At 44.6% G+C, this 23,233-nt stretch overlaps 1 protein-coding gene across 28 annotated transcripts in view; it reads left to right on the top strand.

Moving 5' to 3' along the window:
• Positions 1-22,547, top strand: part of KIAA1217 (KIAA1217 ortholog) — a 363,381-nt gene extending 340,834 nt beyond the window's left edge. For 20 of the 28 annotated variants that reach the window (XM_066991591.1, XM_066991590.1, XM_066991600.1 and 17 more), the window contains 10 exons: positions 335-465; positions 710-857; positions 2,512-3,007; positions 3,724-3,904; positions 9,113-9,267; positions 9,854-10,000; positions 14,335-14,454; positions 17,917-19,596; positions 20,049-20,171; positions 20,899-22,547. In XM_066991591.1, the coding sequence (XP_066847692.1) occupies positions 335-465; positions 710-857; positions 2,512-3,007; positions 3,724-3,904; positions 9,113-9,267; positions 9,854-10,000; positions 14,335-14,454; positions 17,917-19,596; positions 20,049-20,171; positions 20,899-21,387 (3,670 nt within the window). In that variant the 3' untranslated portion in view covers positions 21,388-22,547. Of the gene's footprint in view, positions 1-334; positions 466-709; positions 858-2,511; positions 3,008-3,723; positions 3,905-9,112; positions 9,268-9,853; positions 10,001-14,334; positions 14,455-17,715; positions 17,794-17,916; positions 19,597-20,048; positions 20,389-20,898 lie in introns of those variants that run through there. The other 8 variants (XM_066991603.1, XM_013172055.3, XM_066991605.1 and 5 more) reach the window with 7 other exon arrangements.
• Positions 22,548-23,233: the final 686 nt, after the last annotated feature.

Genomic DNA, 23,233 nt, shown 5'->3' with positions numbered 1-23,233 from the left:
TATGTACCCTTCTGCTAGGATTCGCATTCCCAGAGGGCTGGCTGCTGGATGTGTTTCACCACAGCATCTGCCCTTTGTAGCACAGCTGCTCTGCACATTTGCAGCATCAGAGAAATCAATGACTGGGGCTGGTTACAAGCCTGGTCCTATGCTGCGGGCATGAGTGTGCAGCAGCCTCATGTCCCCTCCTGGTACCCTGCTGGTTTTTTTCATCCCGTGGTATCAGATTTAAAGATGCCACAGCTGAGGTTTCTGATTTAGTCCATTCGTTTACATATATTTTATTGTAGTGCAAGTCCTATTTACATTTCATGTTCACTTTCTGTTTTGCCAGTGAGCTGGAGGGATTTGTTGAGGACCTGAAGAGAGACTCCACTGCTTCCAACAAGACAGTGACACTGAAAGATGTTGAAGACGGAGCCTTTCTTTTGAGGCAAGTGGGAGAAGCTGTTGCCACCCTTAAAGGTATGTACTTGTCCTTTTTCCTTTCGGTTATTCTCTTTTGACCACAGTGGCTGAAAACAATTTTGCCTTTGATCTGAAGGCATAAACTTTCACTTCCAATATATTTCAAGTCAGGATTAAAGGGCTTGTTGCATAGCCTCTGAAAAGAGGTTGACAGTCAACTGTTTAACATTCACCCTGTCATCTGTTTTTCCCCAGGGCTTTTATGATTTCCTCTTGAGCCTCATAGTTGTTGTCTTTGCAGGAGAGTTCCCGACATTGCAGAATAAAATGCGTGCGATCCTCCGCATTGAGGTAGAAGCCGTGAGGTTCCTAAAGGAAGAGCCACACAAGCTAGACAGCTTATTGAAACGTGTGCGCAGCATGACAGATATCCTTACAATGCTCAGGAGGTGAATTTTTTTTTCTTCAAGCTAAAGAATTTCCTCAAGCATTTTGGGTTTGTGTTCTCCCCCTCTCCCCAAGGAATGCAGGGATATGTAACTTGTTTGCAGTAATTTCTAGATTCTTTCTAGAGCCTTCTGAAGGAAAATCAGATTATCCTTTCCTGTGCTCTGTGCAGTGGTTCTCTTCTGACCAACAGTCTCAGTTGTCCAGAGCTTATGATTGAAAGTAGCTTCCTCTGAACTGAACGCTTCCAGATTTAGGGAAGTACCTTGACGAGAAAGCTTACAGAGTGTCACCAGTCCCGTATGTGGGTTAATTACCTGTAGGCATTTACAGCAATCTAAGTTAATAGAAATATTCTCTGACACTGAAATGTGCATCCCCAAAAATCTAACAGTAAGAAATAACAGGAAAAGATTTGAAGTGGATAAAGAACCTTCTGTAAGAAGTAAATATTTTTCAATATGATTGGGTATCCATTCAAATTCTTTATTCTGTTTTTATGCAAGATAAGTTAGAGAAAGTTGAAATATTAGATAAAATGTGTGTCCACTAAGTGCCAGTGTTTAGCTATGTTTGTCAGAATATATCAGGAGCAGACAACTGCTGAATTATATGAGGCAATAGATACTGGATTTAATCCCTACTCAAAACTCAATGAATTAGGCCAAACTGTCAATGGTCATGGTCTAAATTTTAGTTCCATTACAAGCAAATCTAAGTCATAAGTGTGTTGATGCTACCATTATTCCAAGGAATGTAGGGTTGACACTGTTCCCATATATTCTGGAGCATATATAAAATGAATTTGCCAATACTGGCAGAGGGACAAAATGGTTTATGTAACAGGCCTTCTCAGAGCCATCAATTATTTTTCCAGGTAGATAAACATCCATATCCTTTCGTATTAGCTTCCTTTTCTTAAAAATGACTACAGTTATTTCCTGCCTTATCCTGTTTGGGAAATAAACAATGAGACGAAGTTTTACCAAAAGGTTTTTTTTTTTTTTTTTTCCCAGCCAAATTACCTGGAAAGTGTCATAAACTCTGTTTTAGTATTGGAAAAACTGATGATATTTGATGGATAGCCAAGCTTTGAGGCTCAGCAATTTCACAGCCAGTTCTTAGAAATGGTTGACTCTGCATCCTTACCTCATTCTAGCCCAAACTTGACAGATAAGACCTTCCTGAAGTACTGCTTAAATGCTTTGTTTTGGCAGTTTGTTAAACTGCTCCTTCAGATTCTGTGTAGCTACTGTTTTCTGTGCTAATAGTCTAGGAATTATTTGTTTATCTAGATTTTATGTTTAAAAAAAAAAAGTCAACTGATTTCCATTCTCCCTCTAAAATCAAACCACTGTAACTCATGGTTTGGTAAAAGGAAAGTGCCAATACATTCATGAAGGTTTGTAAACATTTTAAAAGGCAAAAACATCCTACTATGAGTTGCCTCTTTAAAAAACATGAGCCCCTGCCTCTTAGAGAAAACTAAAATCACAGAACTGACAGCATTAGGAAGAGAAAACATCATTCTAATGTTTTTGATACAGTTGGTATTTTGTAGCTTTTCCCTTGCAAAAGCTTGTTGTTAAATATCGCTCATGACCCACCTGGATGCTAACCATGTGCCATGCTGTTGTGTTCAATTTGGCTGGGCAGACATGTTACAGAAGGACTGCTGAGGGGTGTGGATCCCTCCCAAGCTGTGCAATACTCCACTATGGAAAAGGCCACTGCAACTGAAGCTCTGAAAAACCAGGAGGAGCCCAAGCATACCCAGGGACACGCACAGCAAAACCTCACAGCAGTCACCTCAGAGTCCCAGGTATCTTCAGTCAAGTCAGAAGTCGTCCCCTTCTCAACAATGACGGTCCATCACGTGCAGAGCTCTCCTGTTGTCATCCATCAGTCTCAGCATTCATCAGCCCTGGTCAACCATGCCCAGGGCTCACCTGCTGCACCCAGCCACAGTGAAGGCCTGCCAGTGAGCGGCCACTTCTCGGCCACCCCACCGCCCCCCCCCCAGGAACCAGCAATAGGATCCCAGCCCACACAAGTCATGCCATCACCACAGGTCAATGGCAACACCATGCAAAGTCTTTTCATTGAGGAAATTCACAGTGCAAGTACCAGAAACAGAGCTGTATCAATTGAGGTACGGTGTATTCTACTCACCCAGTTGTTGTCTTTTTGGGTCTGAGCTCCCAGTCTCGCTTCTGAGACTGAAGGTGGGATTTTCAAATGCATTATGAGGATTTATATGCTTAACCTCGAACTACACCACGCACTTCTGAAGATACCCTCTGATTTTCAATGCAACAATATAATAACATGTAACCAAAATGAATAGCTGTGTTTTTGTAATAAACTTTATTTAAAAAAAATGAAGAAATACCCTATTTTTGAACAATAACATATGATTCTTTGGCAACACTTGCATTGATGAATTTCATTCATTCTTTAAATCTCCATGTTCCTTATTATGGAGAGGTAAAGATGAAAGAGTGTGAAGTTTCAGTGGTTTCACACAGAGGTACTGAGCAAACCCACAGCTGAACTCTCATGTCTTATTACAAACATGCACTTTAATCACCATGTGATACAGTAAACCAGTGACCCAGATTTAAATTTTTCCTTTGTTCTTTTAGTGAGCAGTGGCCACTGTCAGTTTGTCTTGTGTTTGTGCCACATCTAGCACAATGGAAGTTGGAACTATTGTTCAATTACAGTTCAATTATCTTCCCTCTAGTTGCTGACTAGAACTGAAAGAATCTATCCATGGTGACCTATGATGTTTACACATGCATTTTTAAAAAAGTGATCACAACAGAAATCAGAGAGGTAAACTGATCCTTTACTGTTTTTGTCTAGAAAGCAGAAAAGAAATGGGAAGAGAAGAGACAAAACCTGGATCACTATAATGGAAAGGAATTTGAAAAGCTCTTGGAAGAGGCCCAGGCCAACATAATGAAGTCAATTCCCAACTTGGAGATGCCTCCCCAGCCAGCAGTCCTCCCTAAAGGGGATACAGTGGAAAAACCTGAAGTCTCAGGTGAGGTTTGCTATAGCAAATGGTGCTAAGAAGTTGCATATCTGGAAAAGATAATTTGTTTTTCCACTTCCCAAAATGTTTTCAACTTAAAGATTTCTTAATCATACCCGTGAGTAGTCCCTGAAGAATAATGCAGATGCAGCTGTCAGAATAAAGGATTGTATCACAAAAGCAGTGATTTTGCAGATGCCAGTGTGGGTTACCAGCTGAACACAAATCTCCCCATACTGCAAATGAGTGAGTTTGTCCTATAGAGATGAAGGATCCTCATAAGCAGGAGAGTAAGCGTACACCTTGATTTTGACAGAGATGAGAGTTTCTGTATGCTATGCTATATCTAGTATACTGTGCTCAGTTTAGCATTATGGAGGGCTGTGGAAAGAACCACGACTTTGAGCACAAATGATCTTACCGTCAGAAACTTAAGAAGCACTTTTTATAGATGATTCTTATCAAAAGAAAATCAAGACATTCCTGAGGTTTCTGAGGGTAAGGAGGCCTTTTAACTGTGCACAAGTTCTGACACATTCCAGAAGCTGAAGCTGGAAAAAGCCAGATTAAAAATTAGGTGTCAAATTTTAACATTCAGAGTAGCTAATCACTGAAGCTAGTTTAATTATCAATGTATTGGATTCTTTGCCACTTCAAATCTTTAAGTAATAATGCGTCTTTCCCAAAACTTCTATCTGAGCAGCCTTTCAGAAGGAAATGTAAGACCTGCTTGAAAAAATCCTTCAACCTCTGTTACGTGGAAAGTCAGACTGCTTGATCTTAGTGGTCCTTGCTAACTTAATCTTAAGCTATAAATGCTACCAGTGTTTTGGATGAATCCCTCAGAGGTCTGAAAAAGACCCATGATGCTACATAACTGAGTTGTCTTGGAGAAGTGGGTAGATATGTAAGAATAAATGGAAGTGACTTTTGCAGTAAGGATTCGGTCTGCCCACAGCTATGGTATAGATACACCGAGTTTCAAGTTTAACTTGAGTCTGACTGTGACCCCCTAGCAAAAAAAGCTATCATCATAATGAATTGATTGAACGGGAGTATCTACAGGACACATGAAGCTGCTCAGCAGTTGGTGAGGTCTTGCATAGAAATCCGCAGACTCAATGTTTTGACTTCAAGGAAAACTGAACAAATAGGAAGGAGTCAAGATCACAGTGGTGATGATGACCAGAGCTCTGGAAACATGGCCTGTGGGGGACAAAATAGAAAGAACTGGTTTTGCGTAACATCAGGAAGAGAAGGCTGAGGAAGGACAAAGCAATCTCTAAATACATAAAAAATCTGTTTAAAAAAGAAAAGACCAACTTGCTTTGTGTGGATAGGACAGAAGTAGAAGTTGGCAATTGCAATCGGGAAGATCCAGGTTAGGGATTAGGAAAAGCCTCATAATAGAAAGGAAAGTGAAGTATTGAAGAAGGCTGCATGAGGCGATGAGGAGGACGTCAGAACCCCATCATTGGAGAAATTGGTTTGTGCTAACATAGATCAAGGATTATGTAGGTATATTCCTTTGTGGAAGGCAGGTATAATGGTATAATGCTTTGTGATAGCAGGATTATTGGTTTTCCTTCCAGTCCTGTTTTTTCATAATTTAACATACAAATCCACGTGTGAATTTCTTCAAAGTTTAAGGAACAAAGAAGCTGCCCCAGCCAATCGTGTTGTTAAACGTGTGTCAGCTGCAAAATTCTTATCTAGCTACTTACAAATATAGAAATATTAGAAAATGCCCCGTTTGGTCATAGCAATGTCCCTTCCAGCTCAGTACTCTGCCCTGACAGAGGCGACAGAAGATGCTCTTTGTGGGCAGCACAGAAACCTGGCCACTTTCTGCAGTCTGATACTACACCTCCAACACCCCAATTGATGTTAAAGGGAATATTTCAACCTGCTCCTTTTCATGTCCATTATGGATATGTTTTGACCTTTTATCCATCAATTCCTCTAATCCCTTTTAGAACCATTTGCCTCCCCACTACAGCAAGCTCCAGGAGCTCACTCCCATCCTGCAGAGGAGCTTTCCTTCATCTGTTTTGCATTCATCTCCTACCAGCATCACTGAGTTCCACACAGTTCTCATATTTTGCAGTTTGGCAAACAACACTTCTGAATTCCTTTTGTAAAATCAGGAAGGCAGTGGATGAACCTCGATCATACCCTGGAGGTGCCAGCCTACCCTGCTCCAAACTGCAGACTTGCAGCCTTTCTCATCCCTCCATGAAGGCGTGCCTTTGACACTGACAAGTTGTTGCTCCTTGGATGTTTCTCAACATACAGGCTTAAAATAAATTCTGTTGAACCCTGTAAAATAATTTTGGAATTCTGTCACCATTCAGTGAGGTTACAGGCTAGCCATACAATTAACTTGTGTAATGTTTGGCATAAATAGAAAAAGTCAGTGAAAATATGTACCATATGGGTGCAGTGAGCTGTGACATTTTAAGAAGTGCAGAACACAGCAGCAGAGATGTTTTGTAACTCACATAGTTAACTAATCCACTTCTAGAATACCATTTTGCACTGTGTGTAGCCAGCAGATTTAGGGAGAAAGTTGATGAGATTGAGGCATTTGCCTTCTGTTGTGCATAATGAATCCTGTAATAGTAACATAAATAATTTAAAGGAACTGAAAAACTTTTCCTTAATACCTGATTAAATGTCTCACATGCTACCCAGCTCTCCTATGATTCAAGAAGAAAATTTCAATATGCTACAATCTGATGTAGACTAAAGAACTAGGCAACATAAGAAAAGGGAGACCACCTGCCCCAGTAATATAATGCAGAAGACATTTTGGACAGAAATTAGCACAGTCCTTTGCTGGCTTTGCTGCAGAACCCAGATAGATCACATTACCAGAATATCTTGTCTCAGCAATTCTCCACACAGAACCCAACTAAGAAACTCTTTTTTTTTTTTCCTTTACAAAGCACAAAACAAAGTTAAATCACATTTTTTTTTCACACAGTTTTGCAGATGACTGTGTAAATACTTCTTTAATGTAACTGTAACTCATCTTTGATATCAGGATTGTTCAGCAAAAATTATGGGGACTGTCTCTAGCATACATTAGAAATTGGGCTCCTTTATCTTCCTTTGCGCCTTCACATGTGAGAACACCCTGATTTTTGGAAGTGCTGAGTGATCAGTAGCTTCCATTACTTACTTGACTACCAAGGCTACCTCAAGGCAGGCATTATTTTAAGATTATTTTTAAAGACATTGGATGTTTTGGTGCAAGTAGAAAGCTACATAGTGGGAGAAACTAATTCCAGTCTTGATGTACCTGTTGAAGAACTCTTCAGTTCAATGAAATGGCTGGCAATGAACGACTCCCATTTTGTTCACAGAAGTGCTGAGCCGTTTGGCACCAGGGAAGGTTTCATAAAGCTGCATTTTTGATCATGGGTAGTCCCAGACTCAGTGAAATGTATTTATCCATTTGCTCATCCCTCTTTAATAAATACGGGAGAAGAGCTCAGCCAAAGAAAAAAATACTAGAATAAGGTTTTTCCTCATTTTTTTTCCTTCAAATATTTTTTTTCCTTCCCACTTAGATTGGAGAAATGAAATAAATGAAAGAAAATAGAAATTCAGCTTTGGAGTTTCATGCCTTGCCCAGTGTTGTAACATTGACAGTAAGCGCACCCCATTACAATCAAATGGGAGTGGGACTGGCTTTTGAGAACCCGTGCACGTGCCATTGATCATTTCTCTTGGCTGAGTTTCTCCTTCTTGTTTCTCCTTTTGAAGATGGAGATGGAAGTCTCACAAATATGAAATAATTTTTTCGTTGTGCCTTCCATATCTTGCATGCAGACTTACTAAGTGTGAGAAAAACGTGCATGTTCTTGCATTCAGAGCCTCTGTATCAGCTTGAGGGTAATAGGTTGAGCCCATTGAAAGGAGCAGAGATTTGCACAGGCCCCACACCACAGTCTGCTGTACACCATCTTAGAGAACAACCTGGCTTTTACAGCAGCAGATTTTACTTTGTGCTGGCAGAGTACGCCTGATGCCGTGAAAACCTTAGTAGTGTGTATTGACAAAAGCAGCAGTCTAATGTAGTGTGCCTCTAGAAAATCACTCTTGTTGCAATCCTGCGAGTCAGTGCCAGATAAGCAGGGAGGGGGGTAATGCAGCAGAGCGTTTCTTTAAGCTTAAGCAGCTTTGAAGAATATTTGATCTAAGAAGAGAACAAAGATGAGGCTGGGTCAGCCAAGGGCTCAAACCCTCCTGAGGGGCCAGCGCATCAGAGGAGCTTGATGCAGCCCCAGGAGCAGACACTTATGCAATAACTTGCCCAGAGAGAATACTTAACCCTAACCAGCTGGGTAATCTGAAAGTAGGAGGTTTTTTCTTTCTGGGTTATGTACATTCCAGCTGTTTATATAACACTGGGTAGCTGCAGAAAGGTCGTTCTCTCACCCTTGAAAACAAACACTGGAAGCAGCGGTGTGAAAACAGTGGCTGCTGCCATGGATGATGCTTAGCCTGGGACCAGGAACACACAGGGACAGGTCACGGGCAGGGAAATGCTGCTGCTGGGAAAATGCTGTCCAGTGGTGGTGGGGAAGAGGAAGTTGCAGCTGGGTGGGGAAGCAGCTGGGTGTGGGGGAAATACCAGTTTGAGAAACTGGTCTTGTCTTGGAAAACTCCCCTCAGAAAGCAAGGGCTGGCTTTGCTCAGATACTGGATTTGGAAAATGAATCACTGTGGGTTATCAAAATGTATATACGGCTGTTACAACTCAAAGCAAAGCTGTGCTTTCCTGCAACAGTCAGAAGTACATAAAGTGAAAACAAATGCTGAAGCATTCAAAGGAGGCTGCAGGGGCACTATCTGTAATCAGGCACCCAGCTGAATCTGCACCCTGTGCTTACCACTGGTCGATTTCCAGAAGTGCGCTGAGCTATCACACCCACCGAGGGCTGAAATCCCAGCTGCAGTGATGTGGGGGACAGGAATTTTGCTGAACAATTGTGGGTGAAGTGATCTGGTTACGCTGTGCAATTTCTGCGCTGTTTGTTTTTGTTCAAGGAGGTTCTACCTGGATCACAAATGTGTTTCTGTTCATGTATATTCAGCAGCAGAACCTTTTAAGATTTTTTTTTCTTTCTTTCTGGTTGAGGCAGGGCTGCAAATGCTTGTTTCCCTTCTTCACCTATGTTTATTCTGTGCTACCCTGCTTACTTGCAGAAGATGTTCCTGACGCAGACCAGGATAACGATAAGCTGACCAAGTCCCCACCTCCTCCACCTCCACGCCGCAGTTACCTTCCGGGGTCAGGACTGACCACAACGAGATCAGGAGAGGTCATCTATACAGCCAGGAAAGAGGCTGCTGCTGTCAAGGTTTGATGATTCAGACTCTAGGCAATCAGATTGTTGATGAATGGCTGGCATGGAGGCACATTCCCAGGCTTGGGCTGTGTCTATAAACCACAAAATAAGTTGAGACAGAGCTACGTCCTGTAGAGCTACTGAAGCTGCCTAGCAGGAAACACTGCTGTTAAGCCAAATGATCAAGTAAGGTTTTATCAGTTTTGTTTACAGCAGTCAGCCTTGCTGCACTGATCTCCTAGCAATACAGAAGGCAAGTCACAAGCTGCTTTCATTTAGAGTTGTAAGAAGATTAAAAATAAAAAAGCATGCCTTAAACAGATGGGGAAGATCAGCTCAGAGTTGAGAGCATTTTTTCAGAAATGTTCCAAATTAGTTTTTCTGGGCTTCCTTTTCCCATTCGTTCTGTCCCCTGAAGGAAGTGGAGGGAAGCCCAGGTGAAGAAGCTGTTAATCCTACTCATGTGAAGTAGCAATATCTGCTTAAAAAGGAAGCGTCACCTTGCCACAAGTCCTTTTCAGTGCTGAATTTACTGTGTTTGCTTTTCATCAGAAGGCTCAATTATATTGGCTGTCTGTGCTTTTTCATGCCTTTGTAGGAGTGCAGTGAAGATGCTGAGCAAGTAGCACAATCCAAAACCCCTAAAGAGGATCAGACATTGTCTCGGAACACAGGGCTTGCTGTAGCATCTGCTGTAAAAGACGAAGAGGAAGAGGAAGGAGATAAAATAATGGCAGAATTACAGGTAGGCCTTTGCACTGCACATGCACAAGTATGCCCTTTGGTAATCTGCACTCAGTAACACTTCTGGGGCCTCAGCACAATTTCCAGCTCTGAACATGAAGGAAAGTAGGTCTGCCAGTCTCACCCAGTTCCACTTTTTGTGCTGGATTGTACACATTTAGCAAGCATCACACAAATTTTGTTCAAGAGTTCTGGAGCCGAGAGAGTGTTCAAGAATGCAGAGGTTGCCACTGGAGAACCTCTCAAGACACACAAAGATGGGTCAAGTAAAAAACTGGTGTGCGTTTGTTGTGGTTGCCCCTGGCATAGAATTTCTCACAGTCCCAGACACACAAGGTACTGAGAGTCCATCATTTGTGTTAACACTGGTGGGAATGGAGAATACGGGGTGTGCTCCTGGTGAGCTGTGTTCACTTGTTCTGTGCCATGGCCCAGTGTTTTCTGCAGTGTTTGGCCATTGAATCATCTGCTGTTCCCTGCTGTGTAACTAGTGTATTACTCTGCTAGTGGTATAGAAGTAGTGCTCTCTCGCTGGTCCTTCACTTGACAGCACATAGGCTGGTTTAGCACAGTGATTGTGATGCTACAGTAAAAGCCAACTATTCCAGCTGCCATCAGTGAGTCCCAGCCTCCTGGGGCACCCTCTGTCCTCTTCCATGTCCTCAGGAGGAAAGGAGATGTGGATCATCTTAACTGGATCGTGTAACTTCTGATGTTTGTGATGGCTCAGAGCACTGTCATGGCATGAGATGTTCCCTGCTGTCCACCAAAAGGCGGGTTTGGTGCTGCCACAGGAGTGTTTGCAAGACAGGTGTGGATATTAAGCAGTGACTGTTTTGTACGATGAGTGCGCCCTGCCCCTCTGCTCAGTTTTCACCCACCAGAGCATCAAACAGCTGGTTTGCAGAGAGCAAGAGCAAGGGTTTACCCTTGTCCCCCATTTGTGTGCTAGTGTCTAACGAGACAGGGAAACTCTGGGCAGTGAAATTGTCTCATTGTCTGATGTCTCAGGGAAAGCATCAACTTGCAGCAGTGAAGTAGAGATGGAAATCTGTGAAGGGAGACTGAGGGGAGCTGTGGAAGAGAAATAGGCTTGCTAGATCAACAAGAAATGCTAGCTTTGAGGATAAGCAATGTTCATTTTAAACAATAATCAAAATACCAGGTACCTCTTAGAAGGCTGACAGGGTGCCATGTTTTAGAAAGGTCAAACTGTTTGATCCAGGAGCTACAAACTGATTAGTCTGATACCAGTCATAGGCAGAGCGAGAAAGCCAGGCTTGGGGTTCAATTAATGAAGAACTAAAGGACAGACATACACTGTGGTTCTTGTTAACACAATGTAATGGAACACGGGGCTGTTCAAAGAAAACAACACTCTTTGATCAGGTAAATGGTTAGACTGATTAAACTTACACGGAGCACTGCGTTCAGCTCTGGGGCTCCCAGCACAGGAAGGACATGGACATATTAGAACGAGTCCAGAGGGCCACGAGGATGGTCAGAGGCCTGGAGCACCTCTCCTATGAAGACAGACTGAGGGAGCTGGGGTTGTTCAGACTGGAGAAGACAAGGCTCTGGGGAGACCTTATAGCGGCCTGCCAGTGCGTAAAGGGGGCCTACAGGAAAGCTGGGGAGGGACTCTGTGTCAGGGGGTGGAGTGATGGGACAAGGAGTAATGGCTTTGAGCTAAAAGAAGGTAGGTTTAGATTAGATTACATACAAGGAGGAAATTCTTCACTCAGAGGGTGGTGAGGCTCTGGCCCAGGCTGCCCAGAGAAGCTGTGGATGCCCCATCCCTGGAGGTGTTCAAGGCCAGGCTGGATGGGGCTTTGGGCAACCTGGTCTGGTGGGAGGTGTCCCTGCCCATGGCGGGGTGGGTGGAATTTGATCTTCAAGGTCCCTTCCAACCCAAACCATTCTGTGATTCTGTGATTCTATGATAAAACTGAAATGTATACGTGTAAACATTTTTGTAAATCATTTGATCAACTATCATACAGCATTCTGATTAAAATCTGGCACCATGGAGTATACAAAAAAAAAAAAAAAAGCCAACCTCAAGAGCATTGAGAGCTGTCTGGTTCTGAAAGTGTTGCCCTCAGTGCAGGTGTATATAGTGAGATCTGGAGGGGTCAGCTACTGGCCCAGTGCCACTCTGTATTTTCATCAGCAGCCTGGAAATACATTTAAAATCCTTATTCTTAAAATCAGATTAAATCTTAAAACTGGTGACGTATGAGAGCAGGGATACGATAGCAATCACTTGATGGTCATAATGCATTTGAATTCACTGAAATGTACAGTCTGCATGAGAAACAACAAATACAGGCCAGACCACAACTGCATGTCTTGGGAAGGAGCAGGAGTTGCAGTAACAACTTGAGAGGAGCTCCCAGGTGAGTGCTGTTGCCACAAAGTTAATGTCTGCTTTAGGTGTAGATGTGAGAACAGGGAGTGTTTTTATCTCTGTGTACAGAGGATCAGTGAGGTCAGCGTCCATGACTGTGTCCGTGCATCACCTATTTAAAATGGGTGTTAAGAATATAAAGGTTCAGAAGGGACCTGAGTACACTGTGGAGGTACTTTCATGGGAAGCACCTTTTTAATCTAGCAGAAAAAGGCATAATAATCAGCTGCTGAAGCACAAACATGGACATTCAGATAGATATTTCAGAGCAAAGTTGATATATTAACAAATTACCAAGGGACATGGTGAATTCTTCTAAGGTCAGAAGGACTTTGAGAATGCCTTTGTAGATGAACTCAAAAGCACATCATTGGTCTCATAAATGGGTAAGCTGTGGACAGCCCATACCCTGTATTACAGGGGGAGTAGGACTACTTGTTCTAAGAGTTCTGTCTTAGATACCCTAATCTGGAAACACATAAAAACAGGATGTAATGGAAAACCAGCAGAAACTCTGCACCGTGATTTTTTTGTACTGGATTTTTTCGTTATTTTTCTCTCTCTGATTTTACATAAACATGCAAGAAATATGAGAAGAAGAATTTTTAATTTTGATGAGTTTTTTTTTTTTTTATTTTGATTCTAGTCGGTAGTCTGGGCTATTAATTTCATGAGAGTTGCCAGGAATTAAATAATTTCCATAACAAATGGCATACAAATATAATCTTCTTGTGTTTCACGTTGTGTTTGACTCCCATGAGCACTCCTCCCTCATTCCCCTGGCTGGCAGAGATGTCCCACCTGTGCATCCCACTGATGGCAGTCAGTGGCAGTAGCGACATGCAGGAATCCCAGTGGTGGACATGTGGAGCCAGGACTGCGCAGTAGTGGCAGTGATGGTTCTGCTTCTCTGTGTGTGGGAGCCAGCTGGGTAGAGAAACCCAAAGGAAATGGAAAGAGGATAGCAAAAGGGCTGAAAAGTCCAGGCTCTGTCCTGGGGTAAACACAGTGGGAGGCCAGTGGTCCCCAAGCCCATACGTTGGGCTGTTTCCAGAGCAGGAGGAGCCTGAAGGGGACTGCCACCATCTGGAGCATGAGTGAAGGCTGTGGGAGAGACACATCTGAAGTTTTAATAACACTGTACGGGGAGCTGTGTAGCTCTTGCATGATGTGCAATGAAACCGGCAAATGTGGTAGCTGAGTGGACAGCAAGGGGTGGGTAAGAGGTATTACATGCCTTCTTTTCTCATTTATTCACCATGCTTGTGGAAGTGGAAGCCTGCTGCTTCCACTTCTTCCTCACCTTTCTGCAGGCAACAGACAGACCACTTCCAGATGACAAAATCTGGAAAATACATGTCAGCGGTGCTCGTCCTATCCATGGAAACAGCAAAGTCTTGCTAATACTCACTGGGAATGGTGGTGAGAAAGCATGAAGGGAGCACAGGAAAAGTGCCTGAGGACAGTAAATGGAATAAAGTGAGCTGAGCTTTGGGCTTTGTTTATTTTAACTCATAAAACTTCAGGTTTCGTCATTAGGTGATGTGTGGTCAAGGCCAAAATGTGTCTGATAAGGATTCTGAGGATGTATCAGTCTCTGGGAAGTGGGTACTGTTCCAAGCCTAACATTTGTCAGACTTCCTAGTGAAGTTTGGGTAGTTTGCAGCACCACTGTGTGCCTTCATTGCCCCATCAGGGGATGCTGAGGTCAGTGTGATGAGTTTGAGTATGGTCTTGGCAGATTGGTGGGTATGCCCTATTTGTCTTAGTCACATAGTCTAAATCTGCTACATCATGAAGTTGTAAATAGTATCAAGCTGCTGTGCATGTGAAAAACAAATGCTCTGTTTGTAGCTAGTCATCGCCAGACATTTCTGTGTAAAAGCTACTTGGTCTCCTGATAACCTGCAGTATTTATTTCCTAGGCTTTCCAGAAGTGCTCTTTTATGGATGTAAACTCAAACAGTCATGCTGAGCAGTCCAGAAATGATACACATGTTAAAGACATAAGGCCTGGGACTTTAATGCATCACAAGGAAAAGAAGGTAACAAGTGGCGTTTGCAAACATGCCACCCGGTCTTGGCATAACCTTCTTTCCTTACTTTAAAACTAATCTTATATCTCGTGTCCTGTTCTTTCTAACCCCCAACAACCACTGCCCAGTGGTTTCCTTCTTTTTATCCCACTATGGGTCAGAAACACTCAGGTGGAGTGTTATACCGATGTACATTATGCGTCTCATCAGCAGTTACACAAGGATTGCATGAGGTTTTAAGACTCTGGGAAATCAAAGTTTTCCGGTTTCCTCTGAAGAGATGCTCTTCTCAGAAAGTCCTTCCAGTGCTGTTCTGGCAATGGACGTTGAATCATCTCTCCTAGGTCTCGTTCTTGTTTGGGGGAGAGTTAGTGGTTCCTTTCAAGAGCCACTTCAGAGATTTTATGCTTTATTTTCTTCATTTGTCAATCCTAGTTATTAGATATTCAGAAGTCCCATTTGGTTTACTGGAAGACAGAGTCAAGGTGGTTGGGCCAAATTCACGCTCATGAAAGTTAGGGCCCAAAAATTCACACGTGGACATGAATCCTTGGGACTTACAAGAAATGCCACGTGTCTGGGTCTGTAGCCAAATTGGGGTAGATTTCACAGCTTTGTCTGGACTGGGGATGTCATTTGAGTTGATTGGCATTAGTGGGCAGCCAATATGCAAGATGAAGAATAGGACAAACATTGCTGCCTTTGCAGACTTCTTTTTCCAGTTTAAGGATAATTAATTGAATCATGGTTGGGTTTAGGTGGTCATGCAGGCATGAGAGCTTGTTAGCCAAATGCCAGTTCGCAGTGAAGTGATGGGGTGGGGAAGAAACCACAGCTTTTCAGCACAGCATTTCAACATCGTAGTGCTTTCTTGTGAGTGTGTGCAAGGTGGAAATAGCGGTAATACCTTCTCCGGTGCACCTTCATGAGTATGAGTAAATCCTCTCCAAGGTTTTTATTGCTAACATTGCACTTCATCCTCCTTCAACAGAAACTGAGGAAGGAGAGGAAAAAATATCTTCGATAGGTCCTAAAAGCAGGGAAGAACCCAGTTGCCTTAATATAACCATGGTGAGCTGCACAGAGCATTGCAGCTCTAAAGCAGGTGGTGACCCCCCTAGATGTTGGTGTCTGATATTTAGTAGCATCAAAGGCCCTCCCCAGCAAAGCCGCTGCTGCCAGGGCTGAGCACTGAACGCAAGGGCTTGGCTTGGAGCTGCTCAAACAGCACTTCTGGTCTAAAGCTGCAAGCACCTGGCTGGGTGCGGGCACAAGTTCATGGCACTGACTAAGAGGAAAAGTTGCTTTGTTGTGTAGTGTATGGCAGTGTTGTGGAGGCGAACGAACAAACCTGTCCCTGTCAGTACAAGTGTCAGAATAAGATCATACTGTTACTTCAAAACGTGGGTTACCACTCAAGACACCACACACGCTGTAGCACAGATGTCTCTTTGAAAGGTGCTGCCAAGTAATTGCCATAAACTGCCATTTATTGGAAAACGGTCCAGGAAATTAAGGTTAATGACATCTGTTTTTGTCATCAGACATGACAGAGTGGTTTACGGACTTTGAATATGGAGCCTTGTGATCGTGGTGAACTCATAGAGGAATGAGATGTTTTTCTCTTTGAGAAAAAAGAGGTGTTTTTCTCTTTTTAGTAGAAAGGCGACAACTCATAAAACGAGGTGTGTTGTACAATGACACCTTGAGATGTTGCACTGACGCTTGGAACAACTGCAACTTGCTAAAAAAAAATATAGAGAAGTGGGAATTCAGTGACAGAGTCAGGGTAGCCAGGGGCAACGAGTGCCATTAAATGGACTGGCTTAAGTCTGGGATTTGCTCTGGCAGGTAATGGGACTGCTTCAGCAGGTCTGGGCCTGAGGTGACCACAGGCCCTGGGGTTTTGTTCTTACACCCGCTCTCAGCACGAAGTGCAGGTGGCATCAGCCTGCGCAGCAATGCCTCGCTGGCTGTGGCTGGTTTATGCGAGCGCTCCTCTTTCTTTAGAAATAAGAGGGACTTCGAGGGAGTCTCGGAGCACCTGCACAGACTTGTTACTTCTGATGTGCCTTCAGTAGGACTGTGACTCTGATTTACTGCTAACTTTCTTGTTTCTGCGTTTTGATAAAAGTTCTTCTGTACAAGATGCTTACACAGTATATAAGAAAATATAACAACAGACGTAGAAAATGTACCTTGTGAGCTCCTGTATGCATTGGAAGTACATGCACTAGCCAACCCGTGGATTTCTGTACCGTCGCTTATTCATCTCAGCTGGCGAGTGACTCTCCTGGCTGACTTTCTGCACATGTTGAAGCTAATATAAGTATAATCCCTCCTTCGTGTGTGTTAAGAGTCAGTTTTTATTCTCAAGCCATGCCTTTGGCTTACTGCCTTCAGTCACCTGATGCCAGATTTGTTTCCTTCCCAGCAAACCATCCTTTGACTGTAGTCTCTCTTGCTGCGGTCACAGATGTGGTGTCTCTTCAGGTCATATCCTCACCCTGATGATTGGTGTTTATCCTAAGCTGCCACTAGCACTTAGCAAAGCAAACCAGAAATAATAAATTAAAAAAAAAAGTATAATGAAACAGCATCTCCAGGAGACCTCATTTAAAAGTAAAGAAAAAGTGTCCCTGAAAGTGTAATTGCTGGGACCATACTGCTTTCAAGCCAGAGGCTGACCTCTCTGCATGCTGTTCAGAGTTGCTTCTAAAAACGAACGTAGCTCGTTTGTCATTCTGCACTCCTAAGGGTGCTGCAGGGTGCCACTGGTAATTCTGAAAGAAGGAGAACTTTTAAGCTGCAGTAGGGATTTAAAAATGCTTGGACTGTGACCATACTAACCGTGATAGAGCAGCACGGCTCAGGTGTGAGCAGCATTAGAAGCAGCAAAATGTTGTAATTTGAACGTCAGCTTTTTCCAGGAGAAAACCTACTTTCAGGGCTATCCAGAGTGTCATTTGGTGCTGTGGTGAGCTGGCAAGCCGGAGCTCCCTGCCGTCAGCCCTTACAACCAGTCTCCCTTTGAAGTGTCCCAGCTGAACGTGCTCAGATACCATGAACCTTTCAACTTCAACCTTATACAAACTAGGTATTTTTTTTTAACTGAGAGGTAAATGGGCCAAGGTAGCACCGTGTTGGAAATAAGGTAACTAGCGTGCCTTGCATGTGCTGGAGGCCTTGTTAAAACAGGAGCCCTAGGTAACAAGCCGTGCTGGCCACATGCATAGCACAGAGCAGTAACGTCCTGCGCTGCTCTGCCAGAATCTGGGATTTTGCCCTGCAGAAATACAGGAGTCAGCTGACAGCTTCAGACATGCCTCTGCAGCAGTAAACCGCGTGGTGAGTTCACAAGGTCTGCGCTTCCCCTGAGAATATGATGATTAATTTTTTGGGGAAAAAAAAAAAAAAGTCCTGTAAAAGTAACAGCCCTGAATAACTGAGTAATCCGACTTTCCCCCTTAGGTGTATGGGGCTACAACAGGATCTCCCACAGATAGTGACCATCCTAAAGAGAAGAGGGAAGGGAAAACTGACGAAGAATTGGGTTCTGATTCATCCAGCACAGATGACAGTAAAATTGGCTTTTCAATGAATGACAGTCCTACCTTTAGCAAGGGTTTGTTTGTAGACAGTAGAGACTATTCTAAGAAAAACCTCCAGAATACGAGCACAAACCTGTCTGGGGCCAGTTTGCCAGAGGACGAAAAACGAAGAGGGGCTCAAGATATTTTAGGATCCCATTTTCCAGCTGTCGAACTGGGAAAACAAAACCCGAGCTATGGACTCTCACGAGACGCTTGCCAGGCCCTGCCGCAGGGCGAAGCCCCGCAGAGCACGGGCAGGCGCGTCCCCGTCAGCAGCGTTGCTCCTCTGCCGAGGCACCCGCCGGAGGCTGCGGGACCCCCTCCTTCCGCCCAGGAGCAAGAAGCTCCCGCAGCCACCACCAGTCAGGTCGTGCTGAGACCCAGGGTGGCGAGAAGTAACAGCACTGAAGAGATGGACTCTCCGGCCAGCTCGCCGAGCGAGGACAGCCCTCCCCCAGAAAACATCGCCTTCATGATCACCAAAACCGCCGTCCAGGTCCTCTCGAGCGGGGAGGTCCACGACATCGTCAGCCGGAAGGGTGGCGATGTGCAGACGGTCAACATCGATGCGAGGAAGGACGTGGCGTCGGAGAAAGGTATCCCAGAGAGCGCAGAAGGCGAGGAGCCCGTAGTCTGCCTGGACAAAAAGCCCGTCATCATCATTTTCGATGAGCCGATGGATATCAGGTCAGCCTATAAGCGGCTCTCTACGATTTTTGAGGAATGCGATGAGGAGCTGGAGAAAATGATGACCGAGGAGAAGATAGAAGAGGAAGAGGAGGAGGAAGAAAATGAAGTGCGTGGCATTTCTAAGAGCCAGAAGGAGGAGCCGCCGGTACTTAATGACAGAAAAGCGATCGCAGAGTATTCGGCAGCCCACGGCCTCAGCGAGCAGTACGTGTTCAGCCTGCAGGCTTCCTCTGACGCTGCAGACACCAGGTCTCCTGCAGAGCAGGAGAGCACAAAGACAAATTTCAGCAAATACAGTCAGATATATGGGCTGCACACCGAAACAAACTCGGACTCTGCTGATCAGTTTGGGAGCAGGCAGGATTCCAAGAAAAAATTTAAGTTTAAATTCCCTAAAAAGCAGCTGGCTGCTCTGACGCAGGCAATACGTACGGGAACCAAGACTGGGAAGAAGACCTTGCAGGTCGTGGTTTATGAAGAGGAGGAGGAAGACGGGACCCTTAAGCAGCACAAGGAGGCCAAGAGGTTTGAAATCACCAGGTCTCAGCCTGAGGACACCGACAGAAGTCCTCCCGGGAAGCAGGAGGCCCCCCCCGGCGCTGCAGTGCCCCTGTCTAGGACTGACGAAATTCGGCAGAACACGTACCGAACGCTAGACAGCCTTGAGCAGACCATAAAGCAGCTGGAAAACACCATCAGTGAAATGAGCCCCAAACCTATCCCTGAAAGCACATACAGCTCTGAGGGCAGCTCTGTCCCCTTCTCTGCCCAGATAGTACCAGAGACCCCGCCCCGAGAGCTTGTAGTGCTGGATGAGAGCCATGCTGCTGTAGAGCCCCCTGCGCCCACCCCAGCCACTGCACGTAAGGTACCTTAGTGCGACAAATCGAAACCCCAGCTGCTTTCTAAAAATCTGCAATAATCACCATTAAACAAGAGGGTCTTGTGATTTGTTTGCTTCCTCTCAGGTGGCTTGTTTGGGCTCCCCACGAGGTGTCTAACAGCTAATAGCCCGTCGGGTTGGTTTACTTTTGCTGCTGATTGGTGATGGGCAAACGCAGGGGAGCTGGGTCAAATAATCTGCTGTGTGACATGACGAGCGGCACTGACACGAGATCCAGTTTGATCAGTAGTTTGAGCAGTTTTCCTCCGTTTGATTCTCGAAATTAACACCTGTGGCGTGAAGCTCCTGAACTTCTCCCTGCATGTAGCCCTGCGGCTTTGTTTTGGCGCATGGTGTGCGGCCTCCCCCTGGAGCACGCCGGTGCTGACGGCGCCTCTCCCTGTCTCCCCTCCCTGCCCCTCCGCTCCTTTCCACAGGGCCCCAGCGCCGCCCCGCAGACGAGCAGGATGCCGGTCCCCATGGCGTCGAAAAGTAGGCAAGGAAGCACGGAGAAAGCAGGCAAACAGCACAAGCTGCAGGACCCACGCCAGTACAGACAGGTAGTTTTACCCTAACCCCGGTGTTTGGATGGACATTTCGTGTTGCTTGTTTATTTAAAACCTCCAGTAACTGACTGTGATGATACCAAATAATGGATGCCTGTCTTTCGAGCGAGGTCTAACTGGACGTCCTGGAGCCTGGGGGCATGACCGTATCTACTGACCTTTTCACCATGCTTGTGCATGCCTGTCTGCAATAAAACACCTGCTGCTTTTTGTTGGGTTTTGTTTTTGTTCTGTTTTTTTTTTTTAACCCGTGGTGTTCAGCTGTAACGTTCAGATGTCGACTACCTGCTCACTTCCCCTCCGGTAAGCGCGGCGGTTCCTTAGGACGAGGAATGCTCCTGCTCCGAGCCTTGCCAGGAGGCCGTGGACACTAACCTGTCGGTGTACTAGGTGGCAGTAGCTGCACATTAACTCTCCAGCCGGACATGTCTAGTCACACGTTAATAACCCAGAAGCATGGCCAATGTAGTGAACGGTCTGTAAACCCTAGTTGCACCTCCTCACGAAAGCTTTGTCCGTGCTCTCTCTCTCTCTCTCTCTCTCTCTGCATCCTTCGTTGTGCACTTTGGGGTTTCTACCAGGTCCAGTCCACGGCTGCCAGACTTAGCTCAGGCCTCAAACTGTTAATTCTTACTCTCTGTAGGGCTACTTTCCCAGGTCCTGTTGATTTATCGTGTTACTGGCTTTCTGACAAACTGTCTCCTGCCGTCTTTATTTGCAGGCTAATGGAAGTGCTAAGAAAGCTGGTGGGGACTATAAGGCTACTTCCCCCACCCTACCTGCTTCTAAGATCCCCGCCTTTTCTCCCGCTTCTGGGAAAAACAGCTCTGCCCCTGCTCCTAGCGGTGACAGCCCTAACCCCCCCAATCCGCCCGCTAAAACATCCCTGCCCTCCTCCAACCTCCTCGGCCCCCAGACAGGGCGCATAACGTACTCCACCTCCCTCATCCCCTCTGTCGCTAACGGCTCCTCCAAGCTCCAGAGCCCCGCTCACGCAGGGAAAGGCCACCAGCTCTCCTTCTCGCTGCAGACCCAAAACGGCCGGCCACCCCCTCCTTCCTCCTCTACCTCCCCTCCCTCCTCTACCTCCCCCACTTCACTGACCCAAGGTGTGAAGAGCATCAGGACAATCCACACGCCTAGCTTCACCAGCTACAAGGCGCAGAACGGCAGTGCCAGCAAGTCCACCCCGGCCAAGGAGCCAGCCTAAAGGCTACGCGCAGCGCACGTCCACCGAGGCTTTTTGGTCAAAGAGCTGCAGCCAATATCTTAACCAGGGAGCGTAACCAGTTTGTGATTATTTTTTTTTTATTTTTTTTTGCTGTACTGCTGGAGGCATAATACTAATCACGTGCTAAATACTGAGTTACTACACTAGATTAGCGTGGAGCTTTTTTTGTAAACCTTTTGTTGCTGTTGTACTGATAACGGAGCGTTTTCTTCCTATAGGCAGCACCTCTGACAAAAAAAAAAAGTGTGAAGGTGTGTGAGTGAACTCGAGTGCGTGTGCACAGCGGTGTACTGAGCATGGGGAAACGTATGGTGAAAAATTTAGTAAGTTGTTTTGTATAAAGCTATTTTTCATTATGGGGACTAGACGTGAACAGAGATATACTAAAGTGTGATTCTACACAACTGTAAAACAAACTAAAATATTTTTCTTTTATTTTGGTGTTATTTAGCTTTGTTACAGATTTCTATTTTTGTCAACAAATGTCATGGTTCCTTTCGAGATCTTTTTGCCAAAACATTTTGATACTATTGTAATGTACATTTGAAAGTAGTATGCTGGACAGTAAACCTCTACACCAGAAACAGAACAAGACTGCTCTTAGTGTGTACGAGGCAACTCAACCTATTGCACTGCCATTCAGATTATATTTAAGAATTTGCCAAGCCAAGAAAAAAATAAATTGTTTTACACATATAGAGGTAGTTGCTGATTAGTTTGGTTTGGTTTGTTTTTTTTCCTTAGCTAAATCCACCCTTTTCCTTCAGTTTTGTTTTACTGAGACCTGGTAACCCATTAATGTATTGCATTGTGGATTTTAAAATGTACACTTCTGTACTGTTCTGTATACTGGCAAACTTTTGTACATATCTATATATATATATATAAATAAATAAATACTGTATGTGGCTGGGCACATAGAGTAGTTTTACCACACCAAAGTTAATTTTTATGCATGCTTTCAAAATATATATGGGGAAGGGGTGAGAAGGATGGGTATCAGTCAAATAGGAAAAAAAAAGCAACAAGCTTGCATAGCTCATGGTTTTGTAAATAAATTTATTTGTATAACACCATAATGTAATATACAGAACTATGATAAGCAAAGATCTTTAAAAAAATAAAGGGCTGCATGCTTATATTTTGTATTTTGTCACTAATAACTTTTAGAGTGGTCTCAAGTAGCTATGTTTGACTTAAAAAGAGAAACTATCAGGAACAAGATTGACTTTATTTTCCCCAGATTAATGCCAGACATCAGTAGTAATTTCAAAACAGAGTGTTTCAACCTTACCTGGACAACAGCTAATTGCTGGAATGCCAGGTTAGAAAGGGAGCAAGAAAATAAAAAGCGTACCTGAGCCTTTGAACCGACTGAATGAGGTATCCATCATCTCACCGACCTATTCCGGTTTCTCTCTGAGGGGGAAGCAGGAATTTTCTTGAAACTCACCTTAAGGCTGATCCCTTGGAAGGTGCCGCCCTTGCAGTGGGGGTAATTAAAGAATGTAAATGTTAAGTCGCGCTTCACAAACACGACACCAAGCGACTCCCAGCAGCAGTTATGCTGTGCTATAGCCACCACTGGCATGGAGGTGAAGGGGACGTGCATACGGAGTGCAGGAGCAGGCTGAGAGCCCAGCACAAGCTGGGTGGCTCAGAGCCGAACCCAAAAGTGTGTGGCACAATTTGGAGCACTCTGCAGTGCCGGATTTCAGCCAGTTCCCTCCCAGACTCTACAAAAAAGCTGCTGGTCTGATGTGCCCCAAGGAACCAATACTTCCTGAAAAATCCTAATATGCCGATACCTGATCCTCAGTGACTC

This window comes from Anser cygnoides, chromosome 2 (assembly GCF_040182565.1).
Source record: "Anser cygnoides isolate HZ-2024a breed goose chromosome 2, Taihu_goose_T2T_genome, whole genome shotgun sequence".
NCBI lineage: Eukaryota > Metazoa > Chordata > Aves > Anseriformes > Anatidae > Anser > Anser cygnoides.
The sequence above is the reverse complement of the archived record's forward strand: the minus strand, read 5'-3'. Positions and strand labels throughout refer to the sequence as shown.